The sequence below is a fragment of the Anabrus simplex genome, chromosome 6 (assembly GCF_040414725.1).
Source record: "Anabrus simplex isolate iqAnaSimp1 chromosome 6, ASM4041472v1, whole genome shotgun sequence".
In the NCBI taxonomy this organism is placed as follows: Eukaryota; Metazoa; Arthropoda; class Insecta; order Orthoptera; family Tettigoniidae; genus Anabrus; species Anabrus simplex.
This window is the reverse complement of record NC_090270.1, coordinates 244,483,102-244,503,066: the sequence shown is the minus strand read 5'-3', so window position 1 is coordinate 244,503,066 and position 19,965 is coordinate 244,483,102. Positions and strand designations below refer to the sequence as shown.

General features: G+C 35.3%; 1 protein-coding gene across 1 annotated transcript in view; it reads right to left on the bottom strand.

Annotated features, from left to right (window-relative positions):
- Positions 1-19,965, bottom strand: part of LOC136876387 (uncharacterized) — a 94,034-nt gene that overhangs the window by 5,304 nt on the left and 68,765 nt on the right. Inside the window, exon 7 of the mRNA XM_067150290.2 lies at positions 15,353-15,425. Coding sequence (XP_067006391.2) covers positions 15,353-15,425 — 73 coding nt within the window. The remainder of the gene's footprint in view (positions 1-15,352; positions 15,426-19,965) is intronic.

Sequence of the window (19,965 nt, the reverse complement as noted above, 5' to 3'; positions counted from 1 at the left end):
AACTATATAAATAATATTAATTGTGTTTTGTACTCTGCAACCTTCCAGTCACAATGTACATTACAATGCACATTAAAAATCTCAAAAACTGTTCGACATAGGTTTTCCAAGCTCAGATATAATTAATCACAAGGTTTCATTTAGCAAGTGTTCCAAATTTTAGAATTTTTGGCAGATTAGAAAAAATGCGTGACTGAAAGGGTTAGGAGCTAAACAACACGAGGTGTCGCATAAATGCTGACTTAACATACATTTACAAATATAATCCAATCCTGCTAAGTAATATGGATATGAATTAGCTTCTATTACACTAGTCTACGCCAAAATTGCTGTCTCCAAAGTTTAGGGTATTGTTAGCATGCTGATTTCAAATTCAAAGCCAGACAGCTCCTATCACGTACCATTTAATTTTTTAGAATTGTATTTTATTTTCCTTATAGCGTAATTTTTGCATGCCCAAAGAGTAATTATGTAAACTGTAAAACTTTACCATGTGAAGTTTTATGATATATATCACAAATATCATAATATTTATAGATCCACCTGTTCAATCCAATCCAATCCAATCCAATCCAATCCAATCCAATCCAATCCAATCCACTATTTCATGTGGTTAAAATTTATACATAATACTTAAAAGTCATAGGTACATGTTTCACCCTTTTTTTTTTTTTTTTTTTTTTAATGGACCGAGCTCGATAACTGCAGTCGCTTAAGTGCGGCCAGTATCCAGTAATCGGGAGATAGTGGGTTCAAGCACCACTGTCAGCAGCCCTGAAGATGGTTTTCCATGGTTTCCCATTTTCACACCAGGAAAATGCTGGGGCTGTACCTTAATTAAGGCCACGGCCGCTTCCTTCCAATTCCTAGGCCATTCCTATCCCATCGTCGCCATGAGACCTATCTGTGTCGGTGCAACGTAAAGCAATTAGCAAAAAAAAAAAAAAGTTTTATGGGCATGTTCAGCTTATATCAATTTTAAAATGATTGGATATGGGATCTTTCTAATCTTATAAACTATAGAATAAAATGTTGAACAATGATCTCATAAAATGTTATACTATAACACCTAAAATGATGACAATGCACAGAAATTATGCTAAAAATGCTGTAATTTAACAGTTTGAAGATTTTAACATGGTTAATCTTGAATATATGAGCATTTAAAACCAAAATGGATCCTCTTCTTATACACCATTAGGACTATGATGGCCTTGAGTGTGAAAGCACAATCATCCAAGGGGGGATATTTATTCCACTCCCATAACATGAGCTCAAGATAGTGAAATCAATGTCAAATATTTAAAACAGAAGTGTGAACGTATCAAGTGTGTTATACGGTTCATGTATCAGAAAGTCGTAGAAAAGAAGATAGGACTTCTTGTAGGAGACGTTGCTAATGATTAAATGTTGAGGTGTCGAATCTACCTGATGTCAATGTTTAGTTATGTTAATACGGTAATCGATTGGATCCGAAAGACAGTCAAGTGGGTGTTACTATCCCTGTTGAAATATTTATTCGAAGAAATGATCGAGTTTTACCTGTACGGTGCGTGTTAAGTACGCTGAACTGTTCCAGCAACGCTAGCTTATCTGACCTTTCTACTTCTAGAATTATAACATCGTGACACATTCTTATCTTATCTTTGTGAAAACTTACACATCCTCTCTTAGTGCCACTCACATTACATTAGAGTGTGTCGTCTGGAAAATATATTAGTTTCAAGCTGTATTATGGAGTAGAAAGATGAGAGTTTTTAGTTCAGTACGAAAGTATATGTACCATGTCGCATTTCTAATGCATAACAGTTTGTGTCTGTCCGGCAGACGGAAAATACGTTGCGTGGTGACTTTTTTTTTTTTTGCAAGTTGCTTTACATCGCACTGACACAGATAGGTCTTATGGCGACGATGGGGCAGAAAAGGCCTAGGAGTGGGAAGAAAGTGGCTGTGGCCTTAATTAAAGTACAGCCCCCAGCATTCGCCTAGTGTAAAAATGGGAAACCATGGAAAACCATCTTCAGGGCTGCCGACAGTGGGGTTCGAACCTACTATCCCCCGAATACTGGATATTGGCCGCACTTAAGCGACTGCAGCTATCGAGCTCGGTGCATGGTGACTAGCAGGAATAGCTGCCTCTGTGGATCCGTGGTAGAGTGTCGGCCTCCTGATCCCAAGATAGCAGGTTCAAACCCGGCAGAGGTAGTCGGAGTTTTGAAGGGCGGAAGAAAGTCCATTCGACACTCCATGTCGTACGATGTCGGCATGTAAAAGATCTCTGGTGATACATTTGGTATTTACCCGACAAAATTAATTAAATCTCAGCCATAGACGCCCAAGAGAGATCCGGTTTACTCTGTCTGCCATCTAGTGGGCCTAGAGTAAAACGGAACGTCGAAATTGACGAGCAGACAGCTAGATGGCGTCAAATTGAAATGTCTGTACACGGTAGCTGAGGCCATACGATTAAAAAAAAAAAAACTAGCAAGAATAGCGCGTTATTTGTTTCTTTAAAATTTGCAAGTGTAAAATCTGTGTAATTGTACGTAATGTATAAGAAGATAATGTATTCTCCAGTCATGGGGGGCTAAATCTGAGACAAGCTGGCTAACATGTAGCCAGGACCCCAGGATGACATCATTAACTGGTCTGTCTATATTGTACATAATTTTGTAGCTAGATTGTATTGCTTGTCCCATTAAATTTACCATGTTGTGTGTGTCGAATAAGTATTTCATAATGTTCAGGCAAAGTGTCTATTGTTCTTGTCAGCGTGCAAAACTCTTAAATGCGTTTGAAATCACATTAAAAAACGGTCAAATGTGAAGTTTAAATATTGTGCTAAAAATGTGTGAAATATTATTCAGGCTGATAAAAGTTACTAACATAATGACGATAAAATAGTCGTGGCGTGCATGATAAATTCAAGTAACAATTAAGTTCAAATAATAATAATAATAATAATAATAATAATAATAATAATAATAATGATAATAATAATAATAATAATTACATCAGGATAAATTTTTCTATTTTAAAACATGTATTTAAAAGTAATATCAAGTGAGATTTGCGATTTTACCGAAATAATCCAGTGAAGTCGGATAGAGTTACATTTATTTTTGGGAAGCTTAAATTTTGTGACACCATGTATGGGTGATACAGAAAATCACGGTTTGTTATTTTTGTTCTTGACGTTGGAAGGATGTAATGAAGTAAATTGAGGGATTTTTATAACGTTGTTATCATGGGATTACATATACTTGAAAGGTTTTGAACAGGAAGAAATGGATTGTGTTGGAAATGAAATATTATGAGAATAGTTAGGAAGACGTTGATGGCAGAGTAAGCCTGTATAATATGAGCGAGGTATAATGAATGCGTGGCCGTGATGGTAGGCTATGTTTGTCAATGGAGAAGAATTTTTGAGACAGGCTGTATGTTAAAATGTGATATTTCTGTGACAGGCTGTATATGATAACGATGTCATGTTAGCAATCTGGAACAGCTGACTGATTTAATAGTGGTCAGAATATAAGTGAGCACGTTGTAACACCCATTATGATTTCAAGTCGAGAATCTCCCATGATAACCAATTTCTGTAGAAGATTGTTGTTTCTGACAATTAAGTCCAAGTAACACGGTCGAGGTGTTATGAGGTTATTGTAACAAAATTTCCATTCTGTATATTTTATTACGAGACAAAATTATTATTTAAATGAAAACAGTGTGGGATAGAATATTGGACGTTATTAGAGCGATATTCTGGCTTGTGTAAATCGATGGAAAGTTGCTTCACTGGATAGTTCATGAATAGAAATGTTTGGAACGTTGAGATGGTAGGCCATTTGGAAATCTCATGCTTGAATTACAGTGTGGATTTCGTGATGGTGGTGATTATTGTTTTGGCAATATTTACATAAAGTTAGACAAGTGTTGAATTTGTTTTCATTTTACTGAACTTCACTGCGTTTGTTGAGATTGTATTTTAGTCATGGATTAAAGTAGCCACATGTTGTTTAATTTCAATTTCACACTTTTGTTGGAAGGAATGGACATAGTTATATTTCCAGACTTGAGTTTATTCTGTGGCAAGTGTCATTTCATTGTGCTAGAGTTTCAACAAGGTTTAAAGTTAAAGATCTGGGATTGCGTTGGAAGTTTCGATTTCGCCTGACATTGTAGATGATGTGTAAATATCCCAGTTTCCGCTCAACGATAGGTTTAGGATATTGCACGTATTATATGAATATATGAAGGAGTAGACATACGAGTTTCCGCTCAACGATAGATTTAGGATGCTGCGTGTATTATATAAATTAATTGTTAGGATGTGTAGACACTATGTAAGCTCGACGACAGGATTAGGGTGTCGTCTGTATATAGTCAAGTCTTAGGTTAGCGGTTTTGCAAATCGACTTAAACGCTGTTAGTGTTTGCAGTGGTGAATGTAAATGCGAAGAGTGTTAACAAGTACCATCAAGGCCATGTTTCGGCATAATTCTTACTAGCCAGAAGGTGTTCCCATAATCGCATGGCACCAATAGTGGTGAAAGTGAGGGTTGTCCAACGTGGATACTTAGCTGATGGAAATTTAGCCATGCACGTTCAGGTTCGATGAACTTTAGTTTCTTTATTTTCTTTCTTGACTTTTGATTTATTGTTTGGAAGTCCGGTACCTTGTGATAGTGCTGTGTGTTGACACTTGGCTGATTTATGTAGGACTTGTGCTACGAGTGCAGTTTCGATTCGTCAGCTGTTAATGCATTTTTATTTTCAATTTTCGTTCTTTCACTTTATATTAGGTGAGACATTGGTCTACCAATTACTTGTAGTTTGGTTTAGTGGGACAAGCGTAGGTAGACAGATTTGTAATGGTAGTCGTAAATTGAAAATGGAAAGATTTACTTTGATTTAGTTTGTCGTGTGGACTTGTAAATTTGTCAAACTTAACATAACCGTTTATAACCTGAAAGTTGGTTTTATAGGAATATTTTCAAGTGACCTATCACTTTTCTTTAACTTCAGTGTTCGGCATTTCTTCTAAATGCACAATGAATAAATGTTTCCTGCATTTCGCAGTTTTTGTTCCTTCAGAACGACGTAACGTAAGATCCTATTGGATCAAGTTGTTGTTGGTTCCTTCTGAACACCTGTTTGGGCGATGCATGTTTCAGCATAGAGATTATTCCGTAACTTAAGGGTGTCACAAGATGACAATACATGGTGGAATTTTATTTTTAATTGTGACTTTTGCTGTTAACTTGTAGTGAACAACATGCTTTTTAGTAATGTTTCGCAACCTATCCGAAACAACTGATAGTCAATTTGATTCGATTAAGGGTCCATTCGGCGGGTGTTCCTTTATCCGATAGGGTATCAGACTGGTGATTAACCTTAAATGTAAATCTGGAATTCTACCTGATGAAGGTCACATTTTCCACGGATCATGTGGATTAGTTCTCAGTTATCGTTTTGATCAATTAAGCCCGATTCTCAGGTGTTATTTTTGTTTCTAGTTTTGTTGTCCACGAATTTCATGATATTTTTATGTTCCTCTGGAACAATCTTAACCTGTAATGAGAAGACAACATTCACGCAATGAATAGTGACTGCATTAAAAAAAATTATAAATAAGTGGTTTGATGGATGATTTTTATATAAAAATATTTTACATTGATAAGTGAATAAAATTTAGTAAGCAAATTTTTGCTCCTCATTTAAAGTAGTTAGGCTCTCTTCTAAACCCCATTGTTTGGTCAATAAAGTGACAGAAATGAACCCGCTACGACCCGAAGATCTAAGAGTTCGATATTGCTCTACTGCAGCAGCTGTGACAGACAACCAACAATGGAACGCTAAGTTCAAGGGTTCAATACAGTACATTCTTTCTTAAGATATTGTTACATGAACATTGAAGTACACCGTTTTACATTTCATCTCTTCGAAAATACCTGGCAGAATTTACACCAACACTATTTATACATTATATACATTATACAAATTATATTAGTTTCTCCTGCAAATTCCGGACTGAATGGCGTAGCAGCCTTCTAGAGCAAAATTCACTGGTTCAGCCCCAGTTCAGAAAGTGGTCTAATAGACCGGCCTCAAGTTCGTAGATTTACAAGCATGTAAAGAAGCTTCCTTCCGACAAAATTTTGGCACCTTAGAGTCCTAGAAAATTAAGTAGTTAGTGGGTTATAATTATTATTGTTTAAAGTCCTCCTTTTGGGGTCTCGTCACTGCATGGCAGCTATTAGAAACCGTACATACTTAATTCGTAAAATTGATCTTGCAATACAAGAACTTTGTAAAATAATCTAGCTTAGTTTTGGATAGTCGTCCTGATATTTACACACTCTGGACTTTATCTTTCACTTAGCACATTCTTGCCCACCATTTGAGCAAGCTATTTATATGGCTGGCCCAGCTATTAGTGGCACAGCAAACAACAACAAATTATTTTCACAATAAGTTCTAAACTAAACAAGATATGGAAACAAAATTTTGCATATACCTTAAAGAAGACCTCTAATAGCTAATGTCACACTTTCCTGGGTGAATGAGAACACTGCACTTTCCACATAAACAGCATGTTTCACTAATAATCTTATTTTTGAAGCACACTTTGCACCTTCTTTCTAGGAACTGTACTTTATCTATACCTGCCAACTTTACAAAACAAAAAATCTGGCAATTTTGATATGAAAATCAGGAAAAATCAGAAGAAATCAAATTGGTTAAAACTGATTATCCTACATGTCTTGCACAATACAGGAATACTCTGACATATATTATAACACTTATTGTCTCAAAACCCAACCTTTGCTATACAAGGCTACAAGCCTGAAAATTACACAACTCTATTCCCTCACATAGTGTGTGAGTGAAATGATTGGTCTCTGATAAGCATTCCGAAAATTCATGCTCCACATGTGCGAATCACTCAAGCACTTAGATGCCATACTTAGCAAATGCATAGATTCATATATTGCATCACGTGCCCGCAAGATTATGTGAAGCGCAATGCTATTTTTATCAAGTAATAAATTAAAATTCGCCAGAACTGTCTCCAACTGGCTCCTAAAATCTCTAGAAAAGTCACTAGTCACTATTTTTGAAATTCTGTCACTAAATTACTACAAAAGACTCCAATCTAGTGACTCTCTAGAATCGACTAGACTGCATGTGAATGAACAGAAACATAGCACACGAGAACAAGAAATTGATAATCGATATATGGGTTGCGTTATACAGGTTTCAATAAACATCGCACATTCGCATGCATTTCTCGTATAAATAAACGTCAATATTTCATTTGAAAGCGGCTAATGAGCAGAGGACTTCCGTCCTCTGGCGAACAAAGCTGAAATGGCGGGATTTGAATACAAATGTTTGAAGAACACAGAAAAGTAAGCTAAAATCAGGATAAATAATAATCAGGAGGTGGGAAAAACGGTCAACAACTGGGAAAGTTGGCAGGTATATTTATGTGATGGAGAAAACTTCAAGAGAATATGCACTTTTCTCTTCCTATCTAACCTAAATGGTGGATCCTTGGCAGGTGCCCTCTTTGGTGGCAAAATCGCAGGACATGGACTTGGAGCTGATGAAGTGGAGAGTACTGAGATATCAGACAGGTGACTGTACTTGTATGTCGGGTTCATATTTTTCCTGGAACTAGTTCCTAACTACTGCCTGCATGAAATTCAGGGATGTTATTGTTTTTTGAGAATATGAGTTCTGAATGAGCCAAAATGCATAAAATAGTGAGCAGTACAGTAAATAAAAATTTTTTTGGCCACATCACTGTTTTCCACACGAAAGGATCGAGTGCCAAGTACTGGTCTGCAGTATCAACACCATGCATACATTGATTATCGTCAGTCACAGACTTTGGTTTCAGTTTTTTTTTTTCCAGATTTGTTTGTTTCAAGCATTTCTGCCGAGTGGATGGTAGTTACCATAGTAATAACCTTTGTGTCCCTCGAGGAAACAAGCAATAAATCCTCGTCCCTCCTGAAGTCATTTCACCCCGTTTGAGAATTGCCTGCTGCTCCTTTCGGTACACTCCTATATGTAAATACTAATAGTAAGTTCAATACGGGTAATAACATGAAATTTGTCTTATGCAACACCCCTATTTGACTGTGTTATTCCACATACAGCAGTGTTCTGCTCCCGTAATTATTTCGCGAGTCCAATGCTGTCGTATTAATTATCCACATACACTATGTACCCATAACCAAGAGAATTTTCAAGTAGCTGAAAAACTGTGCTTTGTAAATTCACACCACTTGCATCAGATATCATGTGTTTACAGATATACCCTGCATTACACTCCCAAACCATCCTCACTAAAATCCCATATTTTATTATTTTACCGGGGTTGTTTATGCGGAATCTTAGGTGCCTTCTCCAGGCTAGCATTCCCTAATCCAGAACAATTTTTGTTTGGGGGCATAAAGCTCTGTAAATCTGTTGTAAAGTTTTTGTAGAATGGGTCTAATCTTATATAATCTGTCAGTGCTATGTATTTATTCACTGCTATCACTAATGTGGAGAAATGACAGGACACAAAAAAAAAAAAAAAAGATTTTGTGACATGCTTTTTGAGAAAATAGGAGTGGAGAAAATTGGATCTTCTGTCCAGTACATTCTGAGAGATAGTTTACTAATGATGGTGATAGTGAGCAACAAACCCAGGAATTGTCTCATTCATGAAACCATCACCAGACTCCAGGTTTGTGTAAGAAAGTGTTTGGAGAAGAGATATGGCGCAGCACTGATTACCTGATTGGCATACAGATTGGTTCGCTTACACAGGTATTCGAGAAATATATTTACGAATGACATCTCATTATTGTTTTCTGTTTCAGTATTTAGACCTGGTTTAGTCATGAATGGGATAGCAGGAGGGGTGATAAAAAAAGATGAACCTTCAGGTACTGTGTTTTCTGTCACATGTCCAAGAGATTTTTCTACACTGTCATCACTGTCACTTAGTTCAGAAATTAGTTCGTCATCTGAGTCTTCACTGAATAGGATATGGGCAATTTCGTCAACATGTATATTGTTCCTAAATGCCAAGGTGTACACTTCAAAATGCGATTAAACACATGCTTGTGCAATCACAAAACGAACACACAGCTAGCTGGGCCAGCACTAGCCTTCGTTCAGAAATGGAATAAAAAATGCACTGGAAGGGAAAAACTGCAAGGCCATGAGGTTTCTGGTGAGTAGAAGCATGCATAAGGGTATTTAACCTCATCTCTCGCGCACATATTAGTGACAAAAATAAACCACAGCAGTGTAGGAACCGGCTACAATAGGTTACAAGTACAAAGATTGGAACTTCCCACTTAATATAATTGATCATTATAAGGTTCTTAAAATATTATTACATTGCAGTACTGGTTTTAACCCTAAGGATGGGTCATCTTCAGCTGCTGAAGAACTTTAGTCTTAACAAAAATGACATAATATTAAAACATTACATTTCTAATTTAAAATAACTAATTCTAAATTACACTGATGCATTGTTGTAATAAAATATGCTTGGAAGAGATATTTAAAAGTCTAAAATGTTCACTAGATCGTTAAAATGTCATTGCTCTTTATGTTCATACATGTACTCATCCATTTGATTACAATGTTGCAATGCTGATACTCTTATTTTAAGTTTGAAAAGTCTCTCATATGTGTGTTACTTAGTTGCCGTCTTGATTTGTCATTTGTGTGATTGTCGGGAGCGCGCCGTGCACTGTTCCGAGTACAACAGGGGCTAGCTGTTGCAGCATTGGACGGGAAAGGTGGTGGAGCAAGGGAGAGGGCTCGGGGAAAGGCTGGTGTAGGAGAGGGCGTGCCCTACGGAGACTTGGTTGTGTGTCCTTGTTTCTGTTTATTGACTCTCTTTAAGTAGATGCTTTTTAATGGAGGGATGGCGGTGTTTAAAAGGATGTTTATTTTCTGTTATTTCATTAAGATATTGGCATATTGATAAAGAATTCCACCAATATATAGAGCAAAGGGCCTTTAGAATGTAATTTCCGTTTTATTTTTGATATTAGAAAATTTATGTTTTTAATCTTTTAGGTGTTGTCCTATGGATAAAAAAATGATTGTGTTATGTAGCATTTAAATGTTCATTATACCGGATGAGAAAGCTCCTGCCAGAGCGCCCGATGCAACTGGCCTCACAATTGTTGCATTTCATTCAGTATACTCCTGAATGGTTATACTTCTTGTTTTCGTTAGTGGATTTAGTATTATGCAGGAGAGTGGCGTTATTGCATAAACTTTGAAAGGTTATTCTTAAATTACGTCTTGAAAGATGTTAGTTATGGGGTGGATATTGGCATTGTTAAAAGTGAAAATCATAGTCTTTCTTTGATTTGTTTTCTTTTAAATTTTAAATGTATTCACTCAAAACATGCAACTTGCACCTGTTTCATTGTACAAGCACATCAGGACATATGATAATTACTAAACTTCTTACTGATGCAAGTTTTACAAAACACAGTACCTTTTAACTTACTATTAAGACATATTTAAACTTAAAATAAGAGTATCAACATTGCAACACTGTAAGCAAATGGATGAGTTATAAAAGAACATCAAGAAGTGGTGAACATTTTAGACTTTCAAGTATCTCTTCCAAGCATATTTTAATATAACAACGCATCAATGTAATTTAGAATTGGTTATTTAAAATTAGAAACGTAATATTATAAGTTATTTTTAATAAGACTAAGGTTCTTCAGCAGCTAAACGTGACCCACACTTAGGGTCAAAACCGGTACTGCAATGTAATCATTTTAAATACCTTATGATAAACAATTTTACTAATTAGGTGGAAAGTTCCAATCTTTATACTTGTGATCTTTGGAATCATCAATAGGAAAATGAAGTTAATAGATTATGATATTACAACCAACCAGGCAAAATGCACTGCTTACAGTTATCAGAACCTGAGGATTAAAATAACAAATTAATAAAAAACATTCCTTTTCAAAGAGAATGCCTATCGAATGACCTAACACCACATGTTCTCAAAAGACATAATAATAGGCACAAGAACACCACTCAAACATGTAACACAGACACAGAAAAGAAAATATGATTAAGAGATGATATAAAATTCCTTCATAGGAAGAAAACAATTCCTCAACACAAAACTCTATGAAAAATCTCAAAGCATCCCATGATTTGCCCCCAAACTATTGGGACAATTCCAACGAATTACTCAAGATCGACTAACAAATTTAGCAATCCGTAAACAGAACACATTAAACAGAATGTTAAATGCACTGAGATATTCAAAAACCCAGTATAAACAAGAGAGATTCCCTAATAAATGCCCCCATTAAACCAAATGAAGACAGAAGGCACATATTCCACCTGCCCATTAAAAACTTAACAGGCAAACTTTAACAAAACAGAAACCAATATATTGAGCAAGGGGCCAAAACACAATTGGAAAAACACCTCAATTTTCCAAAATGTTACCACCATTATTGCAGAAACCGAAAATGCTCTAATCAAAATTCCATCTGATCTATATAACAAAATTAAACACAAAGTCAAAAAAAGATTACCAAAATACATTAACAAACTCAACAATAACAACAACTTCAATGAAAATGCCATCGATGGCATACAGCTTAAGAAACGTAGACAAAATTAAAACAACTTATTAATAACAAAGGCAGATAAAGGTAACAAAACTGCCATTACTGACAAAAACGAGTACATAACAAAAACCAAACAATGCTTCCTCGATGACATTTCAAAAAAAAAATCCAAATGCCAAAATCCAGAAAAATTTACAAACATTACTTAAAAACACCCATTTCTTTCTAAATGAATAACAAATCTCAAAGATAACCATAATGAATCCTAGACTATGGACAGCTAAATCATATACTAAAGTTTACAAGGAAAATGTTCCTATGAGGCCCATCATAAATTTTAGATCAAGTCCAACGTAAAAAATATTACACTTCATTTAAATGTTCCTTAAGAAGCACTACAAACTTTTAACTAAAAAAGCAATTCAAAACTCAATAGAATTTTGCAAAATCGCAAATGAATTGAAAATTCAGCAACACCACAGTTTAGTATCACATGAAATTCTTAATAAGTACCCCAATATACCCATACAAAAACAATAAAACTAATAGAAACCAATCTAAACAATTATAGTGGCTTAAGCATTTTAGAAATAGAAGAATTTGTTAATCTGCTAGAATTTGCTCTTAATAACAATTATTTCAGATTTCACGTTACTATCTACAAACAACAGGACCTCCCTATGGGGTCACCAGCCTCGGGCATATTAGCTGAAATTTATATAGACAATCTAGAACATTCAAAGATTGGTAAAATTGAGAATATTTTCTTTTGTTGTAGGTTGGTGGACAACATTTTTGTTGTATTAGACGGAAGATTAACAGATGAGAATAACATACTAAAACAGATGAACAAACTGGGCCCTCACATAAAATTCACAATGGAGACCGAAAGAGATGATACTTTATCTAGACATATCTGTCAACAGGCATGAAGATTACCTAAAGTATAAAATATACAGAAAACCTACACAAACAACAAATACAATAAAGCAAGGTTCCACTCATCCCAACACCCATAAAAAAGCAGCCTACTATAGCATGATATACAAAGCCTTTAATATACACTTATTTCACAAAGACTTAAAAAAAAGAACTAAACTTAATCCATGATATAGCTAAACAAAATGGATACAACAAAGATTCGATCAACAAAATCATCCAGAATATAAAACATCAGCCAAAATCAAAATAAATCAAAGAAAACAAATCAAAGAAAGACTATGTGATTTTTCACTTTAACAATGCCAATATCCACCCCATAACTAACATCTTCAAAAGACATAATTTAAGAATAACCTTTAAAACTTCATGCAATAACACCACTATCCTGCATAATACTAAATCCGTTAACGAAAACAACAAGTACAACCACTCAGGAGTATACCAAATGAAATGCAAAAATTGTGAGGCCAGTTACATTGGGCGCATTGGTAGAAGCTTTTTCATCTAGTATAATGAACATGTAAACACAATCATTTTTTATTCATAGGACAAAACATAGAAGATTACAAATATGAATTTTCTAATATCAAAAACAATATGGAAATTCTAAGCATACATTCTAAAGGCCCTTTGCTTAATATATTGGAGGATTTTTATATCAATATGGATCAATATGCCAACCAAAATTTTAATCTTAATGAAATAACAACAAAAAAAAATCCCTTTCAATGCCACCATCTCTCCCTTAAAAAAACTTTTACTTAAAGAAAGTCAATAAAGAGAAACAAGAACACACAACCAAGTCTCTGCAGGAAACACCTCCTCCTACCCCAGCCCTTTCCCTTGCTCCACCACCTTTCCCCTACAATGCCGTGACAGCCAGCCCCCGTCGTACTCAAAGCGGTGCATGGTGCACTCCCAACAATCACACAAATGACAGACCAAGACAGCAACTAAGTAACAACATTTTTATACTCTGTTCCATAGATATTCTCTAACAGTAAAACTCTTTTCTCTACTCAGATAATCTGACACAGACAAACAGATCGCAGTTAAAAAGACGGGAACATTCTCACTTTAGTTAATGGGTCATCAAAACTAGACAATTTATCCCAGAGCAAAACCACAAGAAGATTTTAAATTTATTTGCTCAAAGCATGTGACTTGCACTTGTTTTATTGTACAAGCACATCAAGACATATGATATTTTATTACTAAATTACTTACTGACACAAGTCTTACAAAACACAGTACCTTTTAACTTAGTATTAAGATGTTTTTAAAATTAAAATAAGAGTATCAACATTGAAACATTGTAATCAAATGGATGAGTATATAATAGAACATCAAGATCGGTGACATTTTAACGAACTGGTGAACATTTTAGACTTTTAAATATCTCTTCCAAGCATATTTCAATACAACAGTGCATCAATGTAATTTAGAATTAGTTATTTAAAATTAGAAACATAATGTTTTAATATTATATGATATTTTTGGTAAGACTAAAGTTCTTCAGGAGCTGAAGATGATCCACACTCAGGGTCGAAACCAGTACTGCAATGTAAGTACCTTATAATAAAAAATTTGTACTGATTAGGTGGAAAGTTCCAATCTTTATACTTGTGATATTTGGAATCAATACAGAAAAAGAAGTTAATAGATTATGATGCAATTCGATGTTGCGCTTATCCAGGCTAATTCAGATATGGTTGAGAGCTATATGCAATAACTCGGATACGGGCGTGAATGTGTTAAGAATACACTAGTTATACAAATAATACAATAAATGTATACTTATACAAGGTCATCCAACTAAATGACACTTGATGAAGAGCTTGTAACTTTCACAATTAACATATGCTACTAAAGATTCATCTCAGTTGCTGGCATAATTTTCATTATCTTATTCAGTTCATCATATCTCATTATAATGCTAAACTCTATTTCCCACTACATGTACTTTCATTGTACAATATAGTCAAGTTACTATCCACTTCAATGGATGCAGTCTTTACACGATTCAAATTAAGCAAATCACATTGTCATGAAGATGTCTTACATAGGTCTTTACTAGACATGTATGCTTGCTGAGTAGCTGCAGAGACAGGACACAACCCTCCTGATGACCCTTTTTACCATGTTTGGAAGGCTTATGGGTTCTTTCATGGACCTTACTTAAATGTCTCTAGACTTGAGGACTATGTAAATTTCTTCTTACAAACAGAACATTTATACCTTCTCTCCTTTGTATGAACTATACTGTGTAATCTCAAGTTGGTTCTTTCAAGGAAACCTTTTATTACAGACAGAGCAAAAGAATTTCTTTTGGCCAGCATGACCCATAAGATGTATTCTGAGATGAGATGAGATGAGCATATTGACCTCCACAAACAGGACATGTGTACTTCTTCTCCTTAGTATAAAAAAGTTGGTGTTTTAACAAATTGTTGCGCAATGCAAACTGACATGGACATATTGTGCAAGAGAAATTTAGTTCTCCAGTATGAATGACAGAGTGGGCCTTCAAATTCCAACTTCCTGCAAATTTTTTATTGCATACTGGACACTGAAATATACGGTCCCCAGAATGTACTAGCATATGTGCTTTCAAGTTGGTGCTCTGAGCAAAACGAGTGTAAATGTTCTTTCTGAATGAATAAATGTATGCTTCCTCAGATGACACAAATGCCGAAATTCCTTCGCACAAATATCACACTTAAGGAGTTGTCCTGGAATTCGTTTCACTGGGCCTTGAGTTTTAAACAACTGACCAAGATAGCTGGATTGTAAAATTGCTGATAAATTTGCTGGTAATTCTGTTTAAGTATATTTTGTAGCTTTGGACTGAAACAACATGGAGAGAAATACTTTGATAGTTGGAGAAATCGAATTCAGGCAGTTTTAGTTAGTTTTAAGTAAAATATCTCCAGGATATATGCTGGAGGGATATGTGCATCTAATACTGCAGCAATGCAAATCAGGAAGGAATAAGTGTAATGTATAGCCACTATATCCTGGTCATGACAGCCAAATAATATGGTGTAGGATATAGTCACGTTAACCATGTAACATTCAATTACTTCCCTGGGCAATGGTAGTGTTGGTCCTTAATGAGCTGCTGCACGAGAGGTAGGTTGCGTAGCTCCTACCACACAAATGTTATAAAACGGGAATATTTCCCAAAAGCAAGCAGATGCCGTAGAACTATGTAAGAAATGACCCATTTTTCCTATTCATAACAGTTACAACTTTTGGGATCAATAGGTACATTGCAAAGCAATGAATCTATGGGCTGCCTGTGATAGTCAATCATGGATTCAGGACTGGGAAGTCAACACAGACAATGTATTACTAATATATTATTACTAACTGAAAACAAAAAAACTTAAATATGTGTAAATAAATTTTCCTGGATTTGTCAAAGGCTTTTGATTTTGTAAATTACAAAATCCTTTCTAATAAGGTGGAAGCAAACTGTTAGTTTAAAATACAATGGTGCAGAAACACTCCACTTAATGAACAGTTATCTGATGAGGGTACCATTAAATTAGGAATTCCACAGGGGTTAGTCCTGGGCCCTCTTCTTTTTTTAAAATAAATGACATAACACAAAACACTGATTGATATGAAAGATTTTATTTGAAGATGATACTACACCATTAATTAAAGATCAAACAAATGAAGGTCTGCAACAGTCTGCTGAAGCTGTAGCACAACAATTATCTGAATGATCTCTAAACAATTGATTAATAGTAAGTTATGGAAAAATAGTATATCTTAATTTCCATACCACTCAGTACAGGTAACCTGCAAGTCCAATATAATTTTAAATGACCACCAAATAGAAAACCAGTCAGAAACAATTCTTTTTTTAAGGATTTGAATTCAGCATGATATCACATGAATAAACTTACACTGTATTTAATTCAAAACTGAGCACAGCATGTTTTGCTTTATTTTTTAATCAGTTTCAGGATTCAAAAAAGAGGAATTAGAATTAGAATTATGGTGAATGTTAAAACTAGAGAATCTTACAGACCTATATTCAAAACTTTAAACATCCTCCCATTACTCTGCAAATACAATAAATCTTTGAAAGTATTATGATTTTAAAAATAGAACTGAATGAATAGAGAAAGCTCCCTAAAAATGGATAGCTGTATTCATGACCATAACAAGTAATCCAATAAGTTCTTGGCATCGTGCACCTCTTCAGTAATTTCTAATTCATAGATTAAAAAAGGCTATCTCACATTATCCATCTTATTACCAATAACTACTGTAGTCTTCTTGATTGTCTTTGGAATATCAGGTTGCATTTTGGTAATTAAGCTGCAAATATTCATTTAATGACAATCCACAAAAAGGGACATTTAACTGCACAAATAATTTTGAACCATAAATAACCAATTATAAATTAAAATTATTCCTTTATTTTTTGACATTTAACAACTTGAGAGAATAAGGCAAAAAGATTTAGGTAAATTTGATGAAAGGAACACGAAAAGTTGTTCTTCACGTGACAATGCATGTCACTTAGTTTCATAAGTAGTTTCATTTTTTTAGTGAAACTGATGACTGTCTTTTCCTTTTAACTGAGGAGTGAGGTGAAATGTTATGACAATCCTTAACGTTTTCAGACAAACAAGACACATCAGCACTTAAACTGTGCTTAGGAATTTTGTTTAGTCTTCAAAGTTCCCATCTGACAATCCTTACAATTTCGCTCCTGAATAATGTAACCAAAGGGTCCCACTGAAGCAAAATCCTATCTAAATAACTTCTTAGTGATAACCACGGAGTAGGCAAATGCTTCAGAATTTTCCTGATCTCTGTGTTGTGTAAAGTCTGAAATTCTCTGAACTTTTCTTTCTTCTTTGCACACCTTTCCAGATAATAAAATATATCAATTATACTTTCATCTACATTTACGGGCAAGCATGCCACACCCTTCTCGGCAGCAAGATTAATTAGGTGACAAGAGCAGCGTACGATGATTATGTTACTATTTTCCCGCTTCAAACATCCTGCCACACCATTCTTTAATCCTACCATTACTGGAGCATTATCAGCACCAAGAGCTAGGCAGTTTTTTAATGGAATGCAGAATTCCCGAAAAGTTGAGAGCAAAATATTGGCAATGTTAGCTCCAGTAGCATCCCCTTCTAAATTAGGCACAGAGAGTAGACAACTCTGAATTTCATTGAGTTCAGGCCTAAAAAATGTTACAACAATGGGATATATCTTTAAGTCACTTTTATTGCTACCGTCAGTAGACACAGAAAATGCATTCACCTGGAAATGTGATACAATTTTCACCCTTTCTTCCATGCACATTTCTGTAATGACAGCCACTGTTTTCGTTTTAGCACACCCATATCATTTAGCGATTTCCGAATCAGGAAACGTTTTGCGAAACAAAAGTCGCGCGTGATCGGCACAATTTACAGGCAGGATATTTTTTACTATAAATGACGTAAATAACGCCTCAGCATTCGTCACAGGATATACATCTTGGTTTTTTCATGACAAGTTCAGTTTCTGGTTTCTTTCTACACACTGAACACTCTCCTTATGTTTTTTCATTTACATGTGCTTGAGTATATCGCATTTCCTGCCATGTGCAACTGCAAACATATAGTACAGAATGTGAACGTTGGTCCCTTTCTCGATTCACTCAAACACGGAAACTCTTCCCTATAAGCACTTTTAAACACTGCATCATATTTCTTTTTTTTTTTTTTTGGACATTTTGGCCAAAACAAATATTAAGGCACAACACGAGCACTTCTGCAGGTCTTGCCCCGGGTAGAGAGACTATGTTTCTGAAGTTAGGTTACTCCAAAGAGAATGTTACTCGCTTGCAAAGACAATGACTGTATTATAGACCAAAGAGCAGCTCATGATTGGCCACCGTGCCCTATACTGCCATCTGGTATCATTGTTGGAACTACTATTGACCAGGCATACTCAGCCATATATCGATAAAACGAGGAAATCCGCGTGAGTTTAAAATAATACGAAAATTACGGATATTGCTCTGAAAATCGGGAGATCGGACCCGGAGATCGGGAGGAACGATGAAAAATTGGGAGTCTCCCGCACAAATCTGGAGACTTGGCACGTCTGAAAATTTGTGGATTGAATAAAGCATCTTAATACGGTGCTAAAGACTGAATCTATTGATAATGACTTAAATGAAAGTAAATGAGAGTTACTGAGGGATTGATGAAATAAGCAAGCAGAGATCTTTATTAAGAATGTAGACACACATTTATTCATGATTAGGAACAATGTTAAGGTCATCTACATATAGTAATAGATATATACACACATAGGACAAAATATTAGGGTCATCCGATTTGTAGGATAAATAGATACGATTATAGGTAAAGATGGTCATATTTCTATGCTAGAGTTATAATAATTAGTTACAGCTTTACGTCGCACCGACACAGATAGGTCTTATGGCGATGATGGGATAGGAAAGGCCTAGGAGTTTGAAGGAATCGGCTGTGGCCTTAATTAAGGTACAGCCCTAGCATTTGCCTGGTGTGAAAATGGGAAACCACGGAAAACCATCTTCAGGGCTGCCGATAGCGGGATTCGAACCTACTATCTCCCGGATGCAAGCTCACAGCCGCATGCCTCTACGCGCACGGCCAACTCGCCCGGTGCACTGAGATGATCATCATAGAACCTCTCCAGCATGCCACGTAGGATGGTGTTAAATTAGTCTTCGCCATCATTGTCTGTCCAGAAATGCCGCGATGTTGATGGTAAGGAATCTAGAAGAGAAAGGTGCTGCAATTTTCTATTTCATGAGTGGATTATATGCAAATAATCTTATTATAACTTTTAGTGGATCATTTCAAAAGTGTATTTATAATACCATGATTTACTTACAGAATTAATGTGATTATTTTTTAATAATTAGAAGAATGAAGCAGACCAGGGCTGAGTCTTTGATATTTATAGGTTACATGTTGTTGTATTTCAGGAAGTCAATGTTGTTAATGTTGTGTATGTGTTTCATTATACTCGCTCAGGTTGCTATTGATTATTTAGCATCTTTTAGATTGTCTTTATTATCTTTTAAAATGGAGTGATAATAGAATGATGAAGGGATCAATTATATCCACTTAATATGAACTTAAAGCAAACAGATCCCATAATAATAATTGTACCGGGCGGTACACCTCTACACCGTTTATTTAAAAGTTGCGCCAGTTGAAACTCCTCTTCTGGAGGAAGGTTGAACTTTATCTACTCTATTAATTCTCTACTTTCTCAGAAGATGTCACCACGTGGAAAATTTTGAGTTTTTGAACTGTGTCACTTTTGATGTGTTTTTGTTTCGCTTGAAGTAAGAAGTGTGAACTTT